The sequence below is a fragment of the Mustela nigripes genome, chromosome 3 (assembly GCF_022355385.1).
Source record: "Mustela nigripes isolate SB6536 chromosome 3, MUSNIG.SB6536, whole genome shotgun sequence".
NCBI classification, from domain to species: domain Eukaryota; kingdom Metazoa; phylum Chordata; class Mammalia; order Carnivora; family Mustelidae; genus Mustela; species Mustela nigripes.
This window is the reverse complement of record NC_081559.1, coordinates 190971329-190996176: the sequence shown is the minus strand read 5'-3', so window position 1 is coordinate 190996176 and position 24848 is coordinate 190971329. Positions and strand designations below refer to the sequence as shown.

General features: G+C 42.8%; 1 protein-coding gene across 3 annotated transcripts in view; it reads right to left on the bottom strand.

Moving 5' to 3' along the window:
- Positions 1 to 24848, bottom strand: part of KHDRBS3 (KH RNA binding domain containing, signal transduction associated 3) — a 186559-nt gene that overhangs the window by 22599 nt on the left and 139112 nt on the right. For all 3 annotated transcript variants that reach the window (XR_009403285.1, XM_059395208.1, XM_059395209.1), the window contains exon 7: positions 22394 to 22476. Coding sequence is in view for 2 of the 3 variants with exons in the window: in XM_059395208.1 (XP_059251191.1) it covers positions 22394 to 22476 (83 nt within the window). In the remaining variant the exon portion in view is untranslated. The remainder of the gene's footprint in view (positions 1 to 22393; positions 22477 to 24848) is intronic.

The window sequence follows — 24848 nt, the reverse complement described above, 5'->3', positions numbered from 1 at the left end:
CCCGCCGCCCGCCGCCCGCCGCCCGCCGCCCGCCGCCCGCCGCCCGCCGCCCGCCGCCGTGCCTCCCTTTACTGAAGCCAACGCTGCGAGCCGCGCGCCTGAGGCAGGCGTTCCTCCGTTCAGTCAGGGACTCCGTCACACAGAATGCCCACCGTCATACAGCTTATGCTATGATGCGAGCGCGGACAACGAGCAGCTTGTAGGCACACACAGTGAGGGTAAGAGCCAGCAGACCTGCCTGGCCGGCCGAGAGCTGTTCCCTCACAGCGCACCGGACAGCGGCCGGCAGGGTGTGCTGTCAGCAGGTCGGGAAGGCGAGGACGGAGGCGCAGCCCGCGCCTGAGGGGGCAGGGCCCCAGCAGCGGCCGTCGGGTGTAGGAGGTGGGCACGTTCCTGGGCCTCGCAGGCCCAGAAGGGCAGAGCGGCTGGCACAGAGCCTCGGCGGGGAGGCGTCCCGGTAGGTGGGAAGAAGGCGGAGCTCCCAGTCCTACAACCGCGGATGAGGAGGGAAGTGACAGGGACGGTCCCACTAACCAGCTCGCGCGGGGGCGATCAGGGGCCGGGCCGGGCACCCGCCAGGTTGGAGGAGCCTCTCTGACTTCTGGGACGGGAAGCCACCGTCGGGAGACGCCGCTGCAGGCACCGCAGACATAAATCTGGAGTCCTCGCCACACACGCGGCCCTTAAACCCGGGGAGGAAGACAGCCCTGGGGGCCTGCACGCAAAGGCAGGGGGCGCAGACTTGGGATTGGGAAGGTTCCCTGGGTTTTGAGGCCTGTCCTTGCATTCGGAAGTAGTGTCACCTTGGGCAGGCAGCCTGTTGACGTTCAGCGGCTACAAGTGTCTGAAAACAAAAGGTGCTCAATAAGAGCACTGCAGGAAGGAATGAGGGAGTGTCTGGCTCACAGCTCCTGCTCAGGACAGACCGAGCAGCGGGGGCTCTGGGGAGAGGGTGTAACGATGAGTAATAATTAAGTGAGCTCCTGTCCACAAAACACTTGTCCCGGGCTTGCCACGTCGTCGGAACAAAATAAACGGTGACTATTATTCTTAACTCTACTGTGGTAATTACAGCTGCAAAGCCTCATTTCAGACGTAACAATTACTTTGTCAAATAAAAAGATTTTAAATGTTAACACAGGTTCGCCACATAATCAGAGACTGAGTTCGCGGTTTACAGCTGATGCTCCACTTCTCCACCGTGAAATGCTTGGGAATTCGCCCCCACTACAAAGTGCAGGAACTTAGAGGTGCTTTGCTGAATCAAAGGGAAGAAATCGACCTGGAGAGACCACGTGGCCCATCCCCTGGCTTCAGGCTAAACTGTGTTAACCGTCTGAGAGCAATGATTCTCTCTCCACTTTCCAAGACTTCCAGAAATGAAGCCCGAGTAACCTGCCACAGTAACACACCTGAGCAGCCCTGCCAGAAAGTACTTGTTTCATGTTTAACCTTAATCTCTCGTGAGACACTCAGAACCCTTTTTCTTTCCTTCTGTTCTCCACAGAGGTGGAAAGTACCACTTTCTGTGTAAGACAGCTCAGGAAGACAGATCTGCACAGACGGAATGGCCAGGAAGCCTGTGCCCTCCAAGTGCCTGGCAAGCCTGATTCACGGAGGACCTACTTCAACAACCAGGACCGGCCGATGCTCACCTTTGGGGGCCGGACCTGCGAAGATTTAACGTAAGAGTAAGAGCAGACAACACTTGCCAAATGCCTACTGTGAGCCAAGATCGTGTTAGGTACTCCCCACAAAGGATCTTTCATCTTTAGAACAAATTTACAATTGGGTATTATCTCTGTTTTAAAAGTTTAGGTTAAAAAATAGTAACACTTTTCCACTCTTAAAGAAGAGACTCTTACTTGTTACACTATCTCTTGAGAAAGATGGTCTTAGTAGAAGTTAATGAAATTCAGGTATCTTCACTGAACATTGTTCAGCAGATACTTATGGAACAGCAGCTATGTCCCAGACACTGGAGATGCATCAGTGAAAAAGATTTGGTCATTGGGTATTTTTTGTTTGTTTTTTAAGCTCTTATTTATTTATTTGTTTACTTATTTATGTTTGTCTATTTTTATTTGAGAGAGTGTGAGTGAACGAGAGAGAGGAGCAGGAAGAAGGGCAGAAGGAGAAGGAGAAGCAGGTTCCCCACTGAGCAGGGAGCCCAATGCAGGGCTCAATCCCATGACCCCGCGATCATGACCGGAGCCAAAGGCAGAGGCTTAACCGACTGAGCCACCCAAGATTTGGTTTTTGTGATAAAACTCGCTTGGTCTGGTGTGCAAATCAGACAATGTTAAGTGGGCAAAGGGAATAATGTGACAAATGAGACACCCAGAACTCTAAAGGAACTCAGAGGCAGGGTGTCTGAATCAGTCTTCGTGGATACGAGCGAGCTTCCTGGAGGAGGAAAGGTCTAAGCTGACTCCAGAGGGAGGAGCCAGGCAAGGAGAAGAAAAGAAAGGCGTTCCAAGCAGAACCACAACATTCACAAAGTATCCAGTCAGAGACAAGAAGTGACTTCTCTAAAGTCAGGTGTCTACAGCGCCATGGAATCAGGGTTAAGTCTAGTTACCGTCACCTCCCAGACTGATTCTTTCCACACCACTAACCTTGCACCACTATCTAAGAACTGTCTCACCGTATACTCGAAAAAATAGGAAATACGTTTGGGTCCTTTTTTTTTTTTTTTTAAAGCCATGTAATTCTGGGAGACCAAGAGACGATGGGAATTAGCTATCCCAGAGAGCCAAAAGCAAAAGCCAGAGAGCTCTGGAGTGCCGGACATGTCCTCTTGGTTGTAGGGGTGCACACACAGGTAAGCAGTCACAGAACCACACACTTCGGGCAGGTGTGAATTTATGTGCTTTGCTGTATATACATTATATATAATGTTATTAATTATATTAATATTAATTATTGTTGTTAAAAACAAGAAAGTCTTAGAGAACAAAAAAAACCCCCTAATTTATATGCTAAAAAGTAAGGTCATTGGGACACCTGGGTGGCTCAGTTGGTTAAGCAGCTGCCTTCGGCTCAGGTCATGATCCCAGCGTCCTGGAATTGAGTCCCACATCGGGCTCCTTGCTCGGCAGGGAGCCTGCTTCTCCCTTGCCTCTGCCTGCCATTCTGTCTGCCTGTGCTCTCTCTCTGACAAATCAATAAAATCTTTAAAAAAAAAAAAAAAAAAAAAGTAAGGTCATTTGTTGTCTGTTTAGCACAATTTTCCTTTCTTTCTTACCAAAAGACTCCTTATAAGATGGGGGTATGGTGCTAGTGATAAGGCATCAGTCCCCAAAACTTCCTTTCTTAGATACTTCCGCAAGTGACACAGAAGCAAACGCACGGACTGAACCTTCTGGGGAGTTTCCTAACAGAAGGCTGACCCAGCCAGGAGGTACGGCCTTTTCCTCTTCCTCCTCCTCCTTTCTGCCCAAGCCCCACTGTGATGGTTGACACCTCAACAGCCATATGGAGACTGGGAGGAGCCTCAGGACACAGGGTGGAGAGACAGGAAAGAAGGGGCCTGGCACTTAGTAACTATAAAGATGTGTCCCAGAAACCTGCAGTTGCTTACATTCTCACACGAGAGAAAAGAAAACTCTCATTTGTTTCAGTTTATGGGTAATTCAGAGCTCATCTTAGTCCTAAAAGACAGATACATTCTGAAATAAGGGATGTTGAGTATCTCTTTTTCTAACGCAGAAACATCCAACTATGCTTTTTTATTTGAATATCAAACTCCTCTGTTGTGCTACTTCTACCTATCAAAACCCTGCTTAAAAGGTTGCAGATGGATCTCCATACCTTAAAAAAACAAAACAAAACAAAAAAAAAACTATGAATTTTGATTAGATTCCAGGAAAAAGGGAAGAGTAAAAAGGAAAGAATTTGTTTACAAGAGTATCTTTAGTTCACATTGTGCCTTTCTTCTTCCTCCAACAGCCCTGAAGCATGCCTGCAAGCCAGTCTCAGTGATGCTGGGTGTCTGTTTCCCAGCCCCACACACTGATGCTGGTGGCACGATGTCCATGCATGCCTAACGTGACTCTCTTTAGAGACTCATACTTTCATTTTTTTTTTAGAATTTTAATAATTTTTTAGATTTCTTTTCAGCATAACAGAATTCATTGTTTTTTTGTTTTTTTTTAAGATTTTATTTATTTATTAGACCGAAATCACAAGCAGACGGAGAGGCAGGCAGAGAGAGAGGAAGGGAAGCAGGCTCCCTGCTGAGCAGAGAGCCCGATGCGGGACTCGATCCCAGGACCCTGAGATCATGACCTGAGCCGAAAGCAGCGGCTTAACCCACTGAGCCACCCAGGCGCCCCAGAATTCATTGTTTTTGCACCACACCCAGTGCTCCATGCAATACATGCCCTCTATAATACCCACCACCTGGTTTCCCCAACCTCCCACCCCCCGCCCCTTCAAGACCCTCATTTTTTTAAAAAAGATTTTATTTATTTATTTGACAGGGATCACAAGTAGGCAGAAAGGCAGGCAGAGAGAAAAGAGGAAGCCTGCTCCCCGCAGAGCAGAGAGCCCGATGCGGGGCTTATCCTGGTATCACGATGAGCAGAAGGCAGAGGCTGTAAGCCACTGAGCCACCCAGGCGCCCCGTCATACTTTCATTTTTTAAGCAGGTTTCTTAGTGTCATCATTTTGGAAGACAGCCTAGAATTAACAGTTATGAACCAGGCTTTGGAGTTGAACAAAGGTATTATCAGAAGCCAGGCTCCAGCATTTACTGTGTATATAAACTGAGGCAAAGTTAATCCAATTTTCTCACCTGGAGACAAGTTTTAAAACTAAATCTTTCAGGGGCATCTGGGTGCCTCAGTTGGCTAAGGGTCTGCCTTTGGCTCAAGTAACGATCTCAGAGTCCTGGGATCGAGCCCCACGTCTGACTCCCTCCTTATCAGTGAGTCTGCTTCTTCCTCTTCCTCCCCCCACTTGTGCTCTCCCTCTCAAATAAATACAATCTTAAAAAACAAAACAAAACAAAAAGCTAAATCTTTCATAAGATTGCTGTCAAGTTCATATAAAATAATGTGGTGCATATATACCTCAAGGACAGTCATTATTAGTATTATTAAAGCAGAGGGGCGCCTGGGTGGCTCAGTGGGTTAAGCCGCTGCCTTCGGCTCAGGTCATGATCTCAGAGTCCTGGGATCGAGTCCCGCATCGGGCTCTCTGCTCAGCGGGGAGCCTGCTTCCTCCTCTCTCTCTGCCTGCCTCTCTGCCTGCTTGTGATCTCTCTCTGTCAAATAAATAAATAAAATATTAAAAAAAAAAAAGAAAAAGCAGAGGTTCTTCCTAAACAAGTATTATTTTTCTCAGAGTTCTTATTTCGATGTTACATCATTTATTTCTGCTTAGAAAGAGAGGACCTCACATTCAGTGATACAAATCTAACGACAACAACAAAAAAAAACCCCAGCAGCTAAAGGTTTCCTTCTGTTTGCACAGTGCTCCACAATTTCATAACCTTATTTAAGTTTCCAGAGGTAAGTACTGTTTTGTCTACTCACTTTATCAATTAAATACAAGGTTTCCTGAGGCTTACTTCCGGGCTGGCTCCATTCGCACAACAGAAGACAGAGCGGGGTTCAGTTAGACCTGCCTTTGACTCACACATCAGTATTTGTACCACAGCTGTCAACTGCAACAATGAATTCATCTCACAGAAACACTAACATTTAGAATGAAGATTTCTTATGAAAAAAACACAAGGAAACAGATCTGTTTTTTATAACATTTTTCTGGCAAAAGAGGATATAAGAATTGTTATCAATTATGTATATCGCCACGAGACATCCCAAGAAATTCTAATGCGAATTCTCTGTATGAAGCATCAAGACTGTGGATTAGAATGTGATGGAATATAACTGTCAAGACAGATGGGAGTTTTGGGGGGGAGCCCGTGAAGGCAAAGGGTCAGAGATGGGTCCCCAAGTGACAACGAGGTTGGGAAGGTTGCAGAGAAGTTATTTCAGAAGCATTAAATATGTACCTACAAGTTTAAAAAATAGAAGAAGATATTTTGGACAGAGAACAAAATGGGGGTTGGGTTGATGAGCCTATTTATTTGTATCTGTGAAGACCCATGTCCAACTACATTGTGTGCCAAGGCACATAATCTCTCCATACTGGTTCCTTTGGCTCTTTCCATTGCATTCAAAATGGTCTGTCAACATTTTATGAGCAATTTGCAGTATTTCATGGAATCGTTTGTTAATGGGAGTGTTCATGGGATCTTGAATTTGTTTTTGTAGCCAGTGCTTCCATCTGCTCTATGGAGGTATCTTCTGGAAGAGATTTCTGACACATCCGATAGTGGGATATCAAAGCAATTTTGTGTTACTTTTAAAGAAATTTGATTGTGATCAGCAATATCTATGCACGTGAAATATTACGTGAGTATGGAAGGAACCTCATTTGACTTTTTGTGGGATTTTCAGCATCCTTGTGAGACAATGTAGGACTAGCAAATGGTTCTCAGTCTTTCTGGAGAAGCTGGTAGACACTAACTTGCATCAATGCGCATATCAAATCATTCAGTCTCACTCTTCAAATATGTAGAATTAAGATAATTTTCAGCTATTCCACCCATAACAATTGTTTTTAAATTCAAATCCAACATTAAGAAGTTCAAATCATATACCGACTCTGTTTTTAAATTACTGATGTGAAGTTAAATTCTCTACCTTCCCATTTTAGTCAATAAACATTTACTGAGCATTTTCTGTTTTAGGGGCTGTGCTAGGCACTGGGGGGGATGGTATGACGGTAAAAAACTTCAAGCAGACAGACACTGATCAGAGAAATTAGTTCAACATAAAATTGCAGCTATGAAGAAAAATTGCTTAATATCATGAGAAAATACAATCACAGCACACTTGGAAAAAAATCATTCAGCTGCAGTACAGAGAAATGACAGGAAAGTGGTTATAAGTGGAGGTGGGGCAAACAGCACAGAGGCTACTAGTATTCTAGAAGCAAACAAGATGATGCGGGCTTGGACCAGCATGGTGGTGGTGGGCATGAAGCACAACTTGGTCTAAAAGAATCAAAAAACCATGTCATATTCTTTAGCCTGGTATTCGGGTCCACCACAAACTAGCCTCTACTGATCTTTCTCTGGACACTTTCTGCACCCTCCAGAAGCACTTGAGGCCTAAGCCTCGCTGAGGACAACTTATTATCAGCACACACCAAGTCAGTGCCCTTCACCAAACTGTTCCACTGGCTTGCTCCCTTCTCCCCTTTCTGGATTGCCAGATGCCGGGTAAAACGACCATCTATGGTCAGCGGCAGTTAAGTAGATGACGACTAGACACCAACTCAGACTGGGAGCTTTGTAGCAAGTACTTTTTACAAGTTTTCTTAGTTTCATCCATGTTACTGCAACCGCCATGATTCTGTTCCTTTTCACTGCTGAACAGCGTTTCATGGTCTGAAGACATTACGGCTTATCCCTTTGTGGAAGGGCATCTGGGCTGTTTCCAGATTCTGGCTCTCAGAAATAAAGTCACTTTCAACACTGTTAAATAAAGCTTTTTCTCAGTACATATTCTTATTTCTCTGGGATAAAATTATTAGGAGTAGAATTACTGCTATATAGGATACATATATTTTCAACATTTTTAAAGAAACTGCCAATCTTCTCATCGTCATGCTGCTCTATTCATGTATGAATTTTTTAGTTGCCCAATAACCTTGTCAACATTTGATGTTGTTAATTTTTATTTTAGCCATTCGAGTGCAAGTATAGGATATCTCACCGAGGTTTTGATCTGTATTTGCACTTCCTCCATGACCTATGACTCCGACCACTTTTGCATATTCTTCATGGCTGTTTGAATATCTACTTCTGTAAAATTTCTGCTCTAGGTTTTCTTATAAAAATTGGGTTATGTTTTTCTTGATGAGTTGTATAGTTTCTTTATATCGTATAGATAAAAGTCCTTTGTCAGATGTATGTGTTGCAAAGATATTTTCCTTGAGACTGTGGCTTATTTTCTAATGATGTCCTCTGATTAGAAGATGTTTGAAATTTTGATAAAGTCAAATTTCTAAATCTTTTCTTGATTTCTATTGTTTCGATATTTTCTTCTATAAGCTTTATAAATTTAACCTGAAATCTCTAACCATCTCAAATTAACATCTGTAAATGTACGAGGGTGTGTGTGTGTGTGTGTGTGTATGAAATCAAAGCTATCCCCACCTACACAAATACCTGTCACAGCATTACTTACAGAAAACATAATTCTTTACCCACTGAATTGCTATGGTCCCCTTGAAAGCAATTACGTGCGGGTCCACTCCTGGATACCCACTGGCCTGTTACCCCTTCCACAGCACCACCCTGGCTTCACTATTGGGGTTTTATACACCGAAAAAGTCAGTATTCCAGACTTGTTCTTCATTATTAACTACTTTGGCTATTCTAAGTCCTCTGAATTTCATGTATTTTAGAACCATCTTATCATTTTATACCAAAAAGAAACAAAACCCCAAAACAAACAAAAAAACAAACCAAACCAAACAAAAACAAAAAAACTCATAGGAGTTTAGATTGGAATTCTACTGAATTTACAGAAAATTTCAGGGAGAATCAGTGTCTTTATCAATATTGTCTTCCAATGCAAAAACATGTGGTATGTATTGCTATTTAGTTTGGCCTTTGTTACTTTCGGTAAGCAAAGTTTTAGTAACAGTTGTCAGTATAGAGATCTTGCACATTTTTGTTATAATTATCCTTAAGAATTCTCACACATCACTGGTAGAAATTTAAAATGATAGGATCACTTTGAAGAACCAGTCGGGCAGTTTCTTAAAAGGTCAAACATGAAATTACCACTTGAGTCAGCAATTCCACTCCTAAATATCTACTCATGGGAAACGAAAACACAAGCTCGCAGACTTGCACGTAAATGTTCATAGTAGCGTCACTCATAAGCGCTAAGAAGTGAAAAACAACGGTATCAGTCACCTAGTAAAAGTATAAACAAAATGCAGTGTATCTATAAATGGAATACCATTTGGTAATAAAACAGGAATAAAATACCAATAAACGCTGTGATGGGGATGGACCTCAGAAACATAACGCTAAGTGAAAAATACCAATATAAAAGATCATATATTTTGATTACATCTAAATGAAATGCTCAGAGAAGGCAAATCTATAAAAACAAAAATGAGATGAATGGTGGGCTGGGGCTAGGAAAGGGATTAATTGCAACAGAGATGAGGGAATTTATTGCAGTGATGAAAAAGAAAAAAAGAAAAAAAATGTTCCCAAATGGGATTATGGTGACAATCACACAACTTTGTAAATTTACTAAAAGTAGTAAGTTTTTAACTTAAATGGTGAATTTTACAGCATGTAAAAATATGTCAAGAAGGCTGTTTAAAAATGATCCCTAAGTATTTTATGTTTTTGACGCTATTGCACATGGTGTCTCTCTGGGGTTGCCTTCCACTTGCTAACTGCTGTGGAAGTCGAGTCTGTGGAAATACAGGACTTGTATACTGGCTGCATTACAACTGACAAATGGACTGAATAGACTGAGTAGTTTTTTAGTGGGTCCCTTAGGATTTTCAACTACCTGATCATGTTATCAGTGAATAAGAACAGTTTACTTCTTCCTTTTCAATCTGTATGCCTACTGTTCCTTTTTACTCACCTTCCTGCCTAGATCAGGCCTCTTAGCACAACACTGAATTCAAGTGGAGAGTGGGCAAATCTGCTTTGTCCCCATCTTAGCAGGAAAGCATGGAATATTTCAGTAAAGAATGATGTTAGCTTGATATGTGTGTGTGTGTATGTGTGCGTGTTCTCTTGCAGATGTCTTCTATCAAGTTGGGGAAAACATTCCCATTATTTTCAGTTTGCTCAGACCTCTATTTGTTATTAATCATCAGTATATGTTAAATTTTGTCAAACATTTTTCCTGCATTTATGGAAACAACCACATGATTCTTCTCCATTAGTTAATGTGGAGAATTATGATTTACTTTCATGTATTATACAAATACTGCATTGCTGAGAGAAACTCTGATCATGATAAAGTAACCGATTTTTGATCTGCTAACATATTTTGGTGAATGAATTTGTGGCTATGATCATGAGGGATAATCTCCTCATCTTAAGATCCTCAATCATATCCGCAAAGTCCCCTCTTCCATCCAAGGGAACATAACTCTAGGTCCTGCAGTGAGGTTGTGGGTGTTTTTGGGAGCCATTATCTACAAGCCAAGGCCATCACGGGCCAAGACAACAGTCTCCTTATCTTCATGGTTTTAAGTCTGCAAGCTCCGTCAATCATACTGAGACTCACAGACAGGAAGAAAAATTACAACATATTCTTGGACACTTAAAACATTTTGTTCCAAATTATTCAAAATTATCTTATTCCAAAGGGAAATTTGAAGCTTCCTATTAAAAACTTCGAATTACAGACGCAAAGGGAAGACGACAGACGTTAAGGATGCCAGAAGACACGAGACAGACCCCATCAGGGGTCTTCTGCACAGACCCCTGCTCCCACAGATGGCCCCTCGGGCGAACACTGTTACCTCCTCCTTCAAGTCTTCCACCACCGCCTCCATGGAGCTGAGCACGACTGCCATATTTAAACATGAGGAGCACTAGAATTTAATCTCTACAAGGGCATGATCCTTTCCTTTTTTGTTCACGGATACTTATCAAGCACCTGGGACAGGACAGTTCTAGGAAACAGTGGGTACTCTTGTTGTTCACTGAATGAATGAATGAATGGAAGCCATTACAGAAATTAAAACACTGTTCTTCTTTGGGAAACAAACATTTACTTAGCAACTATTTGGTAGACACTGAGAAAGGTTTTATATATATATATATATATATATATGAAGTATATATATAAATATATATATATAAATATAAATATATAAAAATATATAAAAATCACCTCATTATGTAATGCTTACTAGTCAAAAAGGACATTTCTCAATGTTGGCTGCCCACTGAAATTATCTGTAGTTTAAGAACTTTCAGATAGCTATGCTACATCAAAATCCAGATTAAAAACAAGCAGCAGCAGATTGGTTTGGGCACCTGCTTGTTTTTTTTAAATTCTGTATCAGTGACCCTTGTATACAGCCAGAGTGTGGACAATGTGCATTTTCACCAGAGACTTTCAATGCATCAGACTTTTTACCGTGTTTCCAGAAAAGGAACTTTTAAAACAGATACAGACTTCTTAAATGTTATCCATTTAACTGAAAACCACAGAGAGATCACTTCTCTGACCCGTAGTGTCCAAGGTATGGGGAACAAAAAGACAAATAAAAGGGTCCTTGCTACTGAGAGCCTCTCTGTATAAAAAGGAGACAGAGTCTCAGTAGTCTAGTAGGTATGACTGGAAAATGGAGTCGAGGAGAGTGTTTTGAAAACAGAGAAGATCAGCTCAGTGCTTAACAGCACACGGGAGGAAGGGGGTTGGGGGAAGCTCGCTGGATGGCAAAACCCCTCATTCAAGGAACTGCCGCTCCACTGCCGCTCCGTATCTAAAATGTCGTATCTCTTTCCCAGTTTGGCAAGGAAGAAAAGGCAAAGAAAAACAAATCCTCCTGTTTGTGCTTTCTTAGAAAAGTCTAAAAAAAAATGCACGTAATGTTTATAGAAAAATATGGACTCTGAAAAACAATCTGAGGGTTTTGAAGGGGCGGGGGGTGGGAGGTTGGAGAGCCAGGTGGTGGGTACTAGAGAGGGCACGGATTGCATGGAGCACTGGGTGTGGTGCAAAAACAATGAATACTGTTTTTCTGAAAATAAATAAAGAAAGAAAGAAAGAAAGAAAAGGAAAAGAAAAATATAACCACAATGTCTTTAAAAGGTATGTGTGAAGAAATAATTGAAGGAGCCACAAAGGAATTAAATTTACTGTCCTACTTCATGCTTTGACATCTACTTCATGAGTGATCGAGCAAATTGCCCACAATTCAATGTAAGGTTAGAGCATCTGGGACTGACGACATGAGGCTATAGACAAAAATCAGGGCCAAATCGAGAGAGGCCTGGCTCCCATAAAGGCTCCTACTGGACAGGATGGTTCCCTCCCTATCCTTTAGTCCATCCTCTTTAAAAATTAATTGCTAGCATTCACAAAATTATGGACACTTGCAAGATTACAAACTGCCAAGACTGAACACCACGCCCCCTTCAGAAATCTCCTTGTTTTTCTATTTGCCATACACGCTTTTCCTCTCTCTGTAGTCACATTTTCCTTGATCATAAACTTCAAATAATCCAAGGGGTAATCGCTCTCCTGGAGAAGCACAAGCAGACTCTACTGGAGATGTACAACATATGGTATGCAACTGTACTGTCTTCCTGAATTCAGAAATTCTGAATCTCAGACTCTTAGCCCCAAGGATTTTAGATAATTACAGTAATGATAGCTAATGATAGCATGTACAGTGTGCCAGAGCTGTTCAAAGAGCTTTCTGTCTATTAACTCACTTAATTCTGTAACAATCCTACGAGGAGCTTACTGTTACCATCACCCATGGTTTCCAGATGCGGAACCTGAAGGGCATGTTCCGTACTGGGACCTCAGCCACAGTGCTGGTCAGTGCCGAGCCCGGGTTCAAATCCAGGAGACTGGCCCTCCGCCCTCACTGACCAAGCCCTGACTCAGCCTTTCTTAAGGCACTGTTTGACCTGTTACTTTGGCTGAGGTGATATGGATAGGTTTCGTTCCCGTATCTAAAATGTCGTATCTCTTTCCCTGAACTTTGCCAAGACTGTTGGTTCTTTTTAAAGAGCTTTTAAACGTACTTTCTTACACTGTCGGCTACTCACTGTACAGTAAGCTCAGGCATGTACTGTGCAATTGCTGAGTCAAGGGTTACAAACACTTCTGAGGTTCCTGATGGACACTTGCAAATTACTTCCCAAAACGAACATATCCCTTCATGATGACAAACAGAGGGGGTTAATACAATTATACCACGTCTGAATTATTTCAGCTGCTAAAGTCGTGAGTCCAATAAATGAGGTTTGACTAGATTTTGAGAAATTCAAGCACCCTGACGTTCGCTATTATAAATCATTCTTCACAAGTAACTTCAAGCTTTGACCTCAAGTCTGTGCTTCCAAACATGTTATGATTCTAAACAATCTAAATTAAATGAAGCCTTCAATACCTTTCTACTTCACAAATGAGGAATCAAAATGGCAAGTATAATTTTATTCAGATTACTTATTTGTTAGGATCTTACTGACAGAAGTCTTCCTCAGAAAAAGACTGCAGAAGTTTCTAGACGCAGAGACTATATTCCTAACAGGCGCATGGAGAGGAGTAGAGCAGAGTGCTCAGACCGTCGGGGCTCACACAGGAGCTCCAGCACTTACCTTCTGCGTCCTATAAGGCCTGTGCCTCAATTTCCGCATCTATGAAGTGGGGTAATAGCAGCAGGCTACTGCACAAGGCTGTACGGTGCTCAGTTTCCGACGTGAGCGGGCTGACTGAGCTGCTCTTCATGTCACATAGGCCATTTCATATAATCTGTCTTCTAAGTCAGATATTGTCGTCATTTCACAGATGAGGAAGGACTGGAGCAAAACCATGCAGCTAAGGAAGTGATGGGGCTGGGGTTCAAACCCAGGTGTTTCTGGTTTTATAGCCCACAGTCTTTTAAACTAAATGACATCACAATGTAACTAAATCATATAGGATTTGTCAGGAAAATTCTTCTAAACATCAATAAAAACACATTTTAAGGATGTGTGAGACATGAGGAAAGGAGACATGGGTAGAGTCAGAGCAGATCGCTTTCTCTAACAGACCTTAAGACTTTGTAGTGAAGGTTTAATATCGGGGTTTGAAAAGCAACACCCCGACTTTTGGGCACCCTGTCGCATAGTCCACGTTTCGGCAGTGCCCCTCCTCCCCTGCGTGCTCCACGGCATCTGTCGCTGCTCTGAACGGCTGATCATAAGCACCGCTTTAGTCTTCTCAACGCCATTAAGCAGATGGTAGCGCTAAATCCGAATGATGTAGTACATCTCCCCGGTGGACTGTGTTTTCACATGCTGCCATTATTCTGCAATTCCTCAGTGATAAATCTCATGAGTTCTCAAGAACACGAAAGACTGAACTGACAGTGGCAACTGATTTACTACCACTAGCCTGTGTCTGCCCCATCCCGTGTTCCCGTGGACTCATCTGCTTTGCGCGTGAAGATTCCACACGGCTGGCACGGGAGGTGGGTACTCTCCACGAGGAGAGGGACAGGTTTGTCCACCTGTTGCCTCCAAGGGGAGCAGAAGAACAAGGACTTGGGCTCTCAGAGAGCTGGGTATGAGGCCTGACTTGTCAGCTGCATGACTTCGGTCAGGCTCACGTTCTCTGAGCATCTGCTTCCTTCCTGATGAACTTACAGATTTGTTTTTGTCCCCAGAATATCCCTATTTTGGGGACAGAACAAAATGGCAGGCATCAGAGCCTCTGACAGGGTAATAAACGTTTCCCCAGTACTCAAGTGATATTTGACTTCTTCAAAGTGTGCTCACTTAATAAATCTGGAAACTTTTCCTTTATTTTTTTTACTACTTTAATTCTAAGGAATTTCCTGCTGAAGCTATAAAACTTCTTGGCTTGCTCTCAATATAGTCAAGGTATTGAGTTTAGTAACTCCAAATGAGGCCCGATCATGGCCCTGGTTCACTGATCGCCCCTCCCACCTCAGCAGTGGCATACCCCAGGGGGCCAGTCCCCAGAAAACAAAACCAGTGCAGTGTTGGTCACACTGCAGTCCCTCCAGGACGGCTGTCAGGACTTCTGTCACCCATGTGCACCACTCATCCTACCAGTGACTGAACAGTAGTCTCTGTATCGACTCTGATTTCACCTCCATGGATCAGAACTGAATTGTAGCAATATTTATAGAATCGTGTGCTTGACATGCTAAGTATATTTTCCCAATAATTTTAAAATCTATCATAAGAACTGTAAAAAGAGGTCTGCCTGTGTGCCATCTGAAAATCGTGTTGTGAAATATCAGTGGTATGTGAACTACTCTTGGAAAAACACTCCTATAATAGAAAGAAATGGGCTGAAATCAAGTCACCAAGTGAGTAACTTATTAAATCTTTCTCTGGGTCTGTGTTCCCAAGAATGAGCTGGGAGTGATCATTTGCACCTGATAAACAGGTTAGGCTTCACACCACATGCACGTATCTCTCGGAGTGTGACCCGTACTCTGCAGGGCTGGTCAGCGTGCAGTGATGGTCCTCAGAGCAATTCTCAATCCTGCCAACACTTTAGCCTGGTCTGTCCTTCCCTCCTCCCTTCTAGGTGCTGGCTTCCCCTTCGCACAATAGCCCCCCTCCTTTCTTACTACAGAGTCCTTGGCTGAGAATTAAGGAATTTATGGGTTTATGGTATAATCTGGGCTGGTATCTCTGCTTTTCGCCAATGTCTATACAACACAGGAGGGACGTACTTGTTCGTCGACCGCTCCCACTGCCTAGTCTGCGCTCAGCGGCATCATAGGTAGCCGTGCAGCAAGCAGAACACGACCCAGGGGAGGTGGCTGAGTGAGAGCACACTTGCAGAAATCTGACCAGGCAGAGTGAACAAACCCTGATCCACACCAAACCATTACTGCCTTTAAAAAAAGTCCTTGACAGGCAAACAAGACACCACACACACACCGATTATCTTCTGAAAAACAGTTACATTGATGTTGAAGTGGTTATAATTTAAGCTAAACAATAGGTCCTTGTTTCCAAAGTGAAAATCCCAAATCCTTCTCCGACCTCCATGGTCGGCTCTTGAGAAGGCGTTGCTGGACATACAGTCCCTCCAGCCGCCAAGAGCAGTGACAGCAAACAGGCACTGGGCATATGGCGACATTAATTTTTGTCTCACTGCTTTCCTTGGAATTGGTATTTGAAAACAAACCCAGGGCGCGCACAGCTTCTGGCAGCTTCCGTCACCCTGCCTATCCGGATAGAGGGCATAGCTGCTGTTTTACAAAGACAAGTCAATACGATTCTACATTTTGAAAAATTTTTCTTAGCTGAATAATGGTTCTTGGCATTAGACAAAAACCCAGGCTCCTCCAGCACTTCTCAGCTGTGCATTCTTGGGAAAGTTGCTAAACACTGCTCTCCTTAACTTCTGTGTGCGGGGCACTCACCACGTGCAGCCACTGTGAAAATCGGAGATACTGACTGTGAAGAACATAAATGCTGAGTACTAGACTCAAGAGAGCCTCCAAAACAGGCAGCTATTATTCCAAATTCTTTCCTTCAGAAATTTTAAGTGCTTTCACAGAGATTTTGGAGGATGGAATGAAATATGTACGTGAAAGTACGGTCAAACCACAAAGCTCTTGGGAAACTGGAATGTCCTATTAAACTCATCCAGAAACTCACGATTCTTACCACATAGTCATCCACTAACACTTTTCTGAAACCTTTTTGTTCTACTTTCTTTATGATCACAATAGGAATCAAATATTCTTTTGAGAATTCATAATTACTAGGTACACAATCGAAGATACCTTGATATTTAATAAATGTGATGACTTGATTTACAAATTTACAGCAAGATGATTATTACAGTAAAGCTCTTAACATATTCTCTCCTCATACTGTTGTTACCTTCTTGTGTGTAAGAAGCCTGCAATCTACTCTCCCAGCAACTTCCTGAGTCTATGGTCATCGTGTTTTACACCACAATTATTTTAGGATAAATAAAACGTTCAATAAAAAATGAATTCTGTTTAGTTTAGAATGAGATGGATATATTTACAAGTGATTTCTCAGAGTCAAAATTAGGACTTTTTTGAAGTCTTGAGTCATGTGAGGGGAGGGGCAGGTGTCTGAGGGCCGAGGCCGTCCATCACCAGCTCTATGTACCATTGCTGTCTACAGAAGTCCATCATAACTATATATTTTTTTAAAGATTTTATTTATTTATTTGACAGAGAGAGATCACAAGTAGGCAGAGAGGCAGGCAGAGAGAGAGGAAGGGAATCAGGCCCCCCACTGAGCAGAGAGCCCGATGTGGGGCTCGATCCCACGACCCTGAGATCATGACCTGAGCCGAAGGCAGCGGCTTAACCCACTGAGCTTCCCAGGTGCCCCCCATCATAACTATTTTTGAGCCAATGTATATTAGAACAATTCCAGTATTATAAAGAATAGTTCATATTTCTCTTCGCAGTAATTGTGTGGACAGCTTGTCACTCATTAAATGTGTGACGTTAGAGAAACAATGCCTTGTTTTACACTACCGTATTAGCACTATCAAGGTCATTAGAAAAATCAGTAGGGAAATGTAGCTGAACTATACTGAATTTTCTATCACTCTGTAGGGATTCTCGTTTGTACTAATTTTAATACAAGGTATTTGAAAATCGGGAGAAAATAATTCCTAGTTTGTAAAACCTCCTGAGAGAAACTGTTGTTTCTACAGCAAAATGGTGTCATAAAATGATTACAGCGTATGAAGTTTAAACGTCATTAGTGAAAGGGACCCTTCTGCACAGCAGGTAAAAATACCCAGTGGCCACCCATATGAGTCTTCTGTTTTGCTCTATTTTCTTTTCAAGTGGGTTCTAGCTGCTCAGTTCTAGCTAATCCCAGTTTATGTTAAATACTGATACTGACCATCCAAGGGGGAGGAGCCCTCCAAAAGGTCCCCTCTCTTCTCATTTTCCCTGTAAAACATTCACTCACACAATCCTTCCAGATTTTCTAGTACCTTGCCTATGTGGAATGAGACGCAGAACAATTTAGAACTGGGAAAGGAGGGCAGCAACCAGGATTTACTCAGCGCAATGTGCTAACTGCCTTACACTGTGCCCTAACTGCCGTACACAGATTACCTCATTAATGCTCTCACAGAAAAGACACTGTGGATGACATGATTTCTCCCTACCCCCAACAATTCCCACAGACTATAGGCTTTCCTGTCTCATTCAGCTTGTAGGCTGACCATCTACAGAAGAAACAGAGCTATACCTTCTACAAGCTGACGCTTAGAGAGGTCAAGTAACTTAGAGAGGTCAAGTAACTCGCTTAGAGAGGTCAAGTAACTTGCCCAAAGCCACAGAGCCAGCAAATACTGAAGTGGGGTCTAAATACAGGTCAGCCAGACTCTAACCACTATGGCCCAGACCTCCAGAAGTTTTTGATAACACATCTGTTATCAGAAAGAAAACTACTTTTGATCTTATAACTGTAACTGTTTTTGTGTAACATGTGCACTAGAGTATTAAACGGTTATATTTACACATAACACGAAACATCAAAATAGAAATTTTGAAAGTATGAATACAAGTTGACCTTCCCTAATTCTCTTTCTGCACCTGGTGAACTGACTTGCTTCTCGGAAGGGTGTGGACCCTAATCTGGAGATGCTACACTGTGTGCCAGAGAGACAGAGTGAGCCTGTCTTTAACTCTGCATTATTCAAGAGAACTCTATAATTTAAAGTTCTCTAGTAGCTACATTAGAAAGAAGAGGAAGAGGAAGAAGAAGGAGGAGGAGGAAACAGGTAAAATAAATTTTAGTAATGAATTCATTTTACATTCTATATTTCATGCTAAGTTTAGGACTCTGGTGAACGTCCTACATTTCCAGCACACCCCCATCTGTACCAGCCACATTTCAAGGTACACCGGCCACATGAGCTAGTGGCCACCGTGGTGGACGTGCAGGAGAACCTCTGCTCATGCTTTCTTCCACACCATGTTGTGCCAAAGAATATTTCAGAACAGCTCTGTCATCTCAAAGCAGATCAGGTGAAGAATTCTGAGTCATACTGAACCTTACAACTACGGCACAGGAAGGGGATTTCAAATTCTGATTGAGAGAATTATTGAAGTACAAAATTAATTTTACAGATCCTGAAGAGTCAAATCCAAGGAACTGCAGACTACAGGTCATCGGGTGTTACCCGGTGTCACCTATTAGTCAACATTAAGGCTGTGTGCTTCCTGAGAGCCGTGGCACTGGGAATGCTATTTGCTGAAAGGATCGAATGTAAAACTGGAAAAATAAGATCCTTCATTTAATGAGTCCTGGCGTACAACATTAATATACAGCATAAATGGAATTTTAGGTGTGATTAAGGTAGTCCAATCTGATAAGGAAACACCTCCAGTTCAGATGGAGGCCTGATGCCTATGGGATTCTAAAGCCCCATGAAGTATTCGATTACTGAATACTGTATATGGGAAATACTAATAGGAATTCCCCCCGCTGAAATCAAAGCCATGACAAGGGGAGAATGGAGGCAAGGGGACACAGGACAAAGAGGATGCTGTGGCGCCAGGCTGGGTCTGGACCACGCTTGGGCTTCAGAGTGTGGTTGAGTCACTTCACCTCTCTGAACCTGTACGGGAGGGGAGGACGTGAGTCGTAGGAGCAGTATTTTAGGACGTGCTGAGAGGGGAGAGAGGACGGACAGGACCAGGCGCAGAGGAAAGGCTCAACAGCTTAAGACAGTGGTGGTGGTGATTTCCTTGTTAAATCGCATTATCTGATCCTAGGGAGGCTCTGAAAGTTCGCTATTCTAATTCTGACACACAGACTGTTGTGCTTAAAGCGCTGTCAACATATGTGCCTGTTATGGGCCGGACCGTGTCCCCCGCCCAAAGCACATGCTGAAGCCCCCAGCCCAGTACCTCCGAAAGGCACTGGAATCAGAGACAAGGCCCTCGAAGAGGTGATTCAGTTAAAATGAGGCCCTTTGTGGATCCTAATCCAATGTGACCAGCACCATCAGAGGAGAAGAAATGCGGACACACAGGGACACACCAAGGATGCATGTGCACAGGGAAAGACCATGCAAGGCCAGAGCGAGGAGGTGGCCGTCTGTGAGCTGAAGGAAGCAGCCTCAGGAAACACCAAATCCCCCAACACCCAGACCTTGGACTTCCAGCCTCCCAACCATGAGGAAATAAAATTCTGTTGCTTAAGCCGCCTGGAGTGTGGGAATTTGTTACGGTGACTCCTACAGACTGCCACAGAGCTTGAAACCATCTTTCCAGCCCACCCCACAGCACAGCTGCTTCCCTTGGGTTTATGGGACGGAGCTGTCCTGTGGGGCCTGCGACGCTGCGGGGAGGCCGCGTGTGGCCGCGGACCGCGGGGGAAAGCCCGCTCCTCTCCTTGTAAGCTGTGTGGTCCCAGGCAAGTCCCCGCGTTCCTTCTCCTATAAAAGGGCTCATGTCTATGTCGCAGGTCATGAGGATTAAATGAATACTCAGATTACCTAGCAAAGAGCGGCTTCTACATTTGTCGGTGTGGGCAACCCACACACAAGTCTCTGTCCTCCTTCAGGTGTGATGAGTTGCAACACTGAAAAGATCACTTCAAAGAAGGCAGACTGGCTGTCAAGCAAGACGTCTCTTTAAGTGAGTCTTCCATGACACTGAAAGGCCTTATAACGTACCAGCCTCTTAATTGGTCCCTGCCTCTCGGCTCACCACCTGTCAGTCCAGCCCCTCCGCTGCCCTGGAATGACAGTGAATCCAAGTCGAAAAGCACCGTCCCCGCGTGTAACTCTACGGGCTGCCCCCTGCTCACCGCCTGCAGCGCGGGGCCCCAGCCCCCTGCAGGGAGTTGCGGGCTCCCACCTCATCGCCTCCCGCAGAGCCAGGGCGGCTCCAGACGCCACTTACGCTGCCAAGCCCCGGCCCTGCTATTCCAGCTCTGTGAAATGCCCTTCCCTGCTGGGACCCCAGTGACGCTCCCTCCCACTTCCCCTTTCGCAGTGAAATGTCCTCAGTATTCTCAAGCAGACATTAGCGCTGCCTACTTCCAGAAATACTGAATTTCCCCTCAGACCTCTCATAATGACGGTCACATTACACTGCTCTTGAGTATTTTGTTGTTGTTGTTTCCTTCTACACTATGAGCTTTTCAAAGAAACGGTCTCTGTCTCAATAATCTTTGTATTCCAAGCATCGGGCACAGAGCCCAACACACATGGACATTCGATACATGTGGGTGAAGGAACGACGGAAGCAGTGAATGTTTGTGACCCGCCATATTAATACTGTCACCATCCTCATCGTGACCACTATCACGGCTTAAAGTGGAAAGGCGATACGCTTTCTAAGTCTGGGCTCACACTGTGGGTTGGTCAGTGACTCCTCTGAGCCCTTTTCATCATCTATAAAACAGATACAGTAACTCCTGCTGTTACCATGCAGATTAAATGAGACATGTGAGTAAGGCTTACACTCCACCTGGGACTTCTGGCACATTACTCAATCCTTCCTCTCTACAGTGGGAACAGGGCCACACGCTTGATATGGTTGCTGGGACACTAACAGGAGGTACCATATGTAAAGTCTTGGTCAGCACCCACCAGTGCCAGTCCCCCGGCTGTGCCAACCCTCTCAAGGACACGAGTACAGTGCACCAGGCTCCTACTCAAAAAGACCAGTGGAGACTGCAAGTTTGAAGGCTCTTAACTATTATAAGTTATATGAGAAAAAAATCTGACATGAGCCAAAAAGAAGAAAGAACTTCCTATCCATGTCAGCCTCAGTGCCAGAACTCAGGAATAACAGGACCAACCTATTCAAAGTTGTCCGGCACGATATGAGTTCATTGAAACAATCACATAGTCCTTATTTTTTCATGCTTCGTAAAGCCAGTATTTTGTATACATGTCAATTTTTGTACTCCACTTAGAATTTTAAACAAAAACCAGAAGGTTTCTAGGCATTTAAGAAAACATTCTGAATAGGAATAAACTGATTTTATATATCAATGAACATCAAGGTATATTATATCACAAGAGGTAACTATAAAGCTCTGTTTTGCCTCAGATAACACTTACTTATTTCTGGGTAAATACCTCTTTAGAAAATGAATTGGAGCTACCTCATTATTCACAAATAGGAATCTGAAGTTGTTAGAAAATAGGATCACTGCTGCTAAGAAACAGAAACATTATGTGAATGCCAAACAAAACTTCTGGGTCTTTCCACCGCAGGCACTGACAATGTAGGATATTTACACATTGCTGATGTGGTTTTAAGCCTTAGGACTTGCACAGCCACAGACTTTGTAGACACTCTTCCTCCTCAGAATATACCGAACACCTAAGTTAAATTTTTAGAGTAAAAAAAATTCCCATTTTTATTTGTCAAGCCTATTGCTTTAGCACTATGATAAATTTGGGAGGAGTAAACATGCTAGTTGGTAGGATAGAGAGTGCTTCTCCAATTAAAACAAACAAAAAACAAAGCAAGCCAAGTCATGGTACCCTTGCTGTCCGATCATCCCCCTTTCCCAGAATGTACATATGTGGACAGAGAAAAGTGTCTGTTAATGGGGGTCTAATCAGAGATCGACTCTTACCTTTGGGCAGGGGTGCTATAGCTGTTATCATAGGAATCATAACTCTGTTCGTCATAAGCAGTGCCATATCCATCATCATAGTCCTAAAATAAAACAGGAGAAGTATAATAAAAGGTCAGAAAAGTTTCTGGAAAAAAACAAAAACAACAACAACACTCTGCTTTCAGTAACTCTTTATTAATTCAGCTAACATTTAAATATATATCTGGTATGGTACAAAGAAAAATGTAAGTGTGACATCAGTGAAAATGATGAGTAAAAACCTCCAAAAATTTTCTCTACAAAAGCCAAAAGAAACTGGGAAAATTCTCAGAATCCACAATTTCAAAAGTCTGAAAATTAACAAAAGGTTTGCAGAGATCTGAGGAGCATTTATTTCTAAAAACTTGGCTGAATCTTGGTACAAGCAGTGAGCTCTGTGATGTTTTAATGAGTCCCTTTCCAACCCACCATTCCCAGCTCTGCAGGAGCCTTGAAAACCAACAGCTGTAACCACAGTGGACACGAGCAATCTGGGGACCACTGGAGGAAGCAGAAAAGGGTGAGGTTCTTCAAAACTTCATTTCGAGAGTATTGTATTTGACCTGACTTGGAGCTCATCCAGTGCAAAATGCCTTTTCCCTGGGGGTATTCAAAGAAAATAATTAGAGGCAATTATATAAGATTTTAGCTGCTTGAGGTAGTGGAACAAACAGCAGTCTAATCAAAAGCCAGCAAGAGAAGTGGGAGGACAAGATATCCATTTGCCCTTTGAATAGTTCTGACACACTCCTGGCAATCTAGAAGATTACATGTCTACAGAGTACCATGTAGAAGCCCAGGAAAGACCTGGGAAGGTCCTGAGCTCTCCTCTCCAGGGATCTGAAGGTTCAGCACAAGAAAGAAAGGCAAAGCCAAGGAAGGAGTTAGTTGTAAATCAACTGGCTGAGTCTTAACGACTTGTTCCAACATGTTAGGGACTTAGTTTCCAGGCATTCATTAAAATCTCTGTCCAATCATTAGCTGACCACTAAGGTAACAGGAGACACTTCAGTAACAACACATAATAAATCTCACAATATTAGCTTGGAAAAGTCATTAAATAAAAAAGGAAAACAAAAAATACTGGAAGAAGGAGCATTTAGTTTCCACAGTTGGCACATTAAGTTACATATCTACTTTTATTTTTTATTTTGGATCTTATTTATTTATTTCTTTGAGAGAGAAAGAAGCAGACTCCCCACTAAGCAGGGAGCCTGATGTGGAACTTGATCCCAGCACCATGGAATCATGACCTGAGTTGAAGGCAGACATTTAACCAACTGAGCCACCCAGGAACCCCTAAATTTCTAGTTTTAAAAAGAAATTAGGTGATATGCAAAGAAACATGAAGGTATGGCTCACACAGAAGAAAAAAATAATCAACAGAAACTGTCCCTGAGGAAGCTGAGACACTGGACTTACCAAAGACAAATAAGTTACTTGAAATATATTCAAGAAACTAAAGGATACTCTGTGTCTAAAGAACTGAAGTATGAGAACAATGCCTCACAAAATACAGAGTATTAATATAGATATAGAAAATAATAAGGAATCTAAAGAAATTTTTGAGTTGTAAAGTACAAAAAGTGAAATGGAAAAATCACCAGCGAGGTTCAACAGCAGATATAACTAGGCAGAAGAGAGAATAAGTGAACTTGAAGGTAAATCAATTGAAATTATCCAGTATGAGGAAGAAAATACAAAAAGATAAGGAAACAAGGTCTCAGAGACATGTGGGATACCATCAAACATGAATGTATGCATAATGTGGTACCCAGAAGGAGAGGAAAGCAAGGAGCAAAAGATTATATAGAAAAATAATGGCTAAAAACTTCCCAAATTTGATGAAAAACTTTAACCTACCAACCTACCAAGAAGCTCATAAAATTCCAAGTAGGGTAAGCTCAAAGAGACCCATGCCTACGTACGTCATCATCAAAATGTTAAAAGACAAAGAGAGGATCTTAAAACAGCAAGGGAGAAGTCACTTATCATGTGAAAGAGATTCACAATAAGATCAAAAGCTGATTTCTCAAGAAAGACCGAGGAGGCCAGAAGATGATGGGATTGCACATTCCAAGTACTAAGAGAAAAAGATTGTCAACTAAGAATTCTATAACCAGCAAAACTATCCTTCAAAAATAGAAAAATTAATGTATTCTCAGGAAATAAAAACAGAGAGTTCATCAACAGGTGATACGTTCTACACAAAATAGTAAAAGGAGTCCTTAAGGTAAAGTGAAAGGTCATTAAAAAGTAACTTGAATTCACATGAAAAAAATACAAGTAACACTGATACAGGTAGCTACTTAAAGAAATACTAAACTATAAATGTGTTTTTGTTGCAATTCCTTTTTTCTTTTGTTTGATTTAAAAAGCAACTGGATGAAGAACTAACTACAATTCTGTGTTGATGGGCACACAATGTATGAAG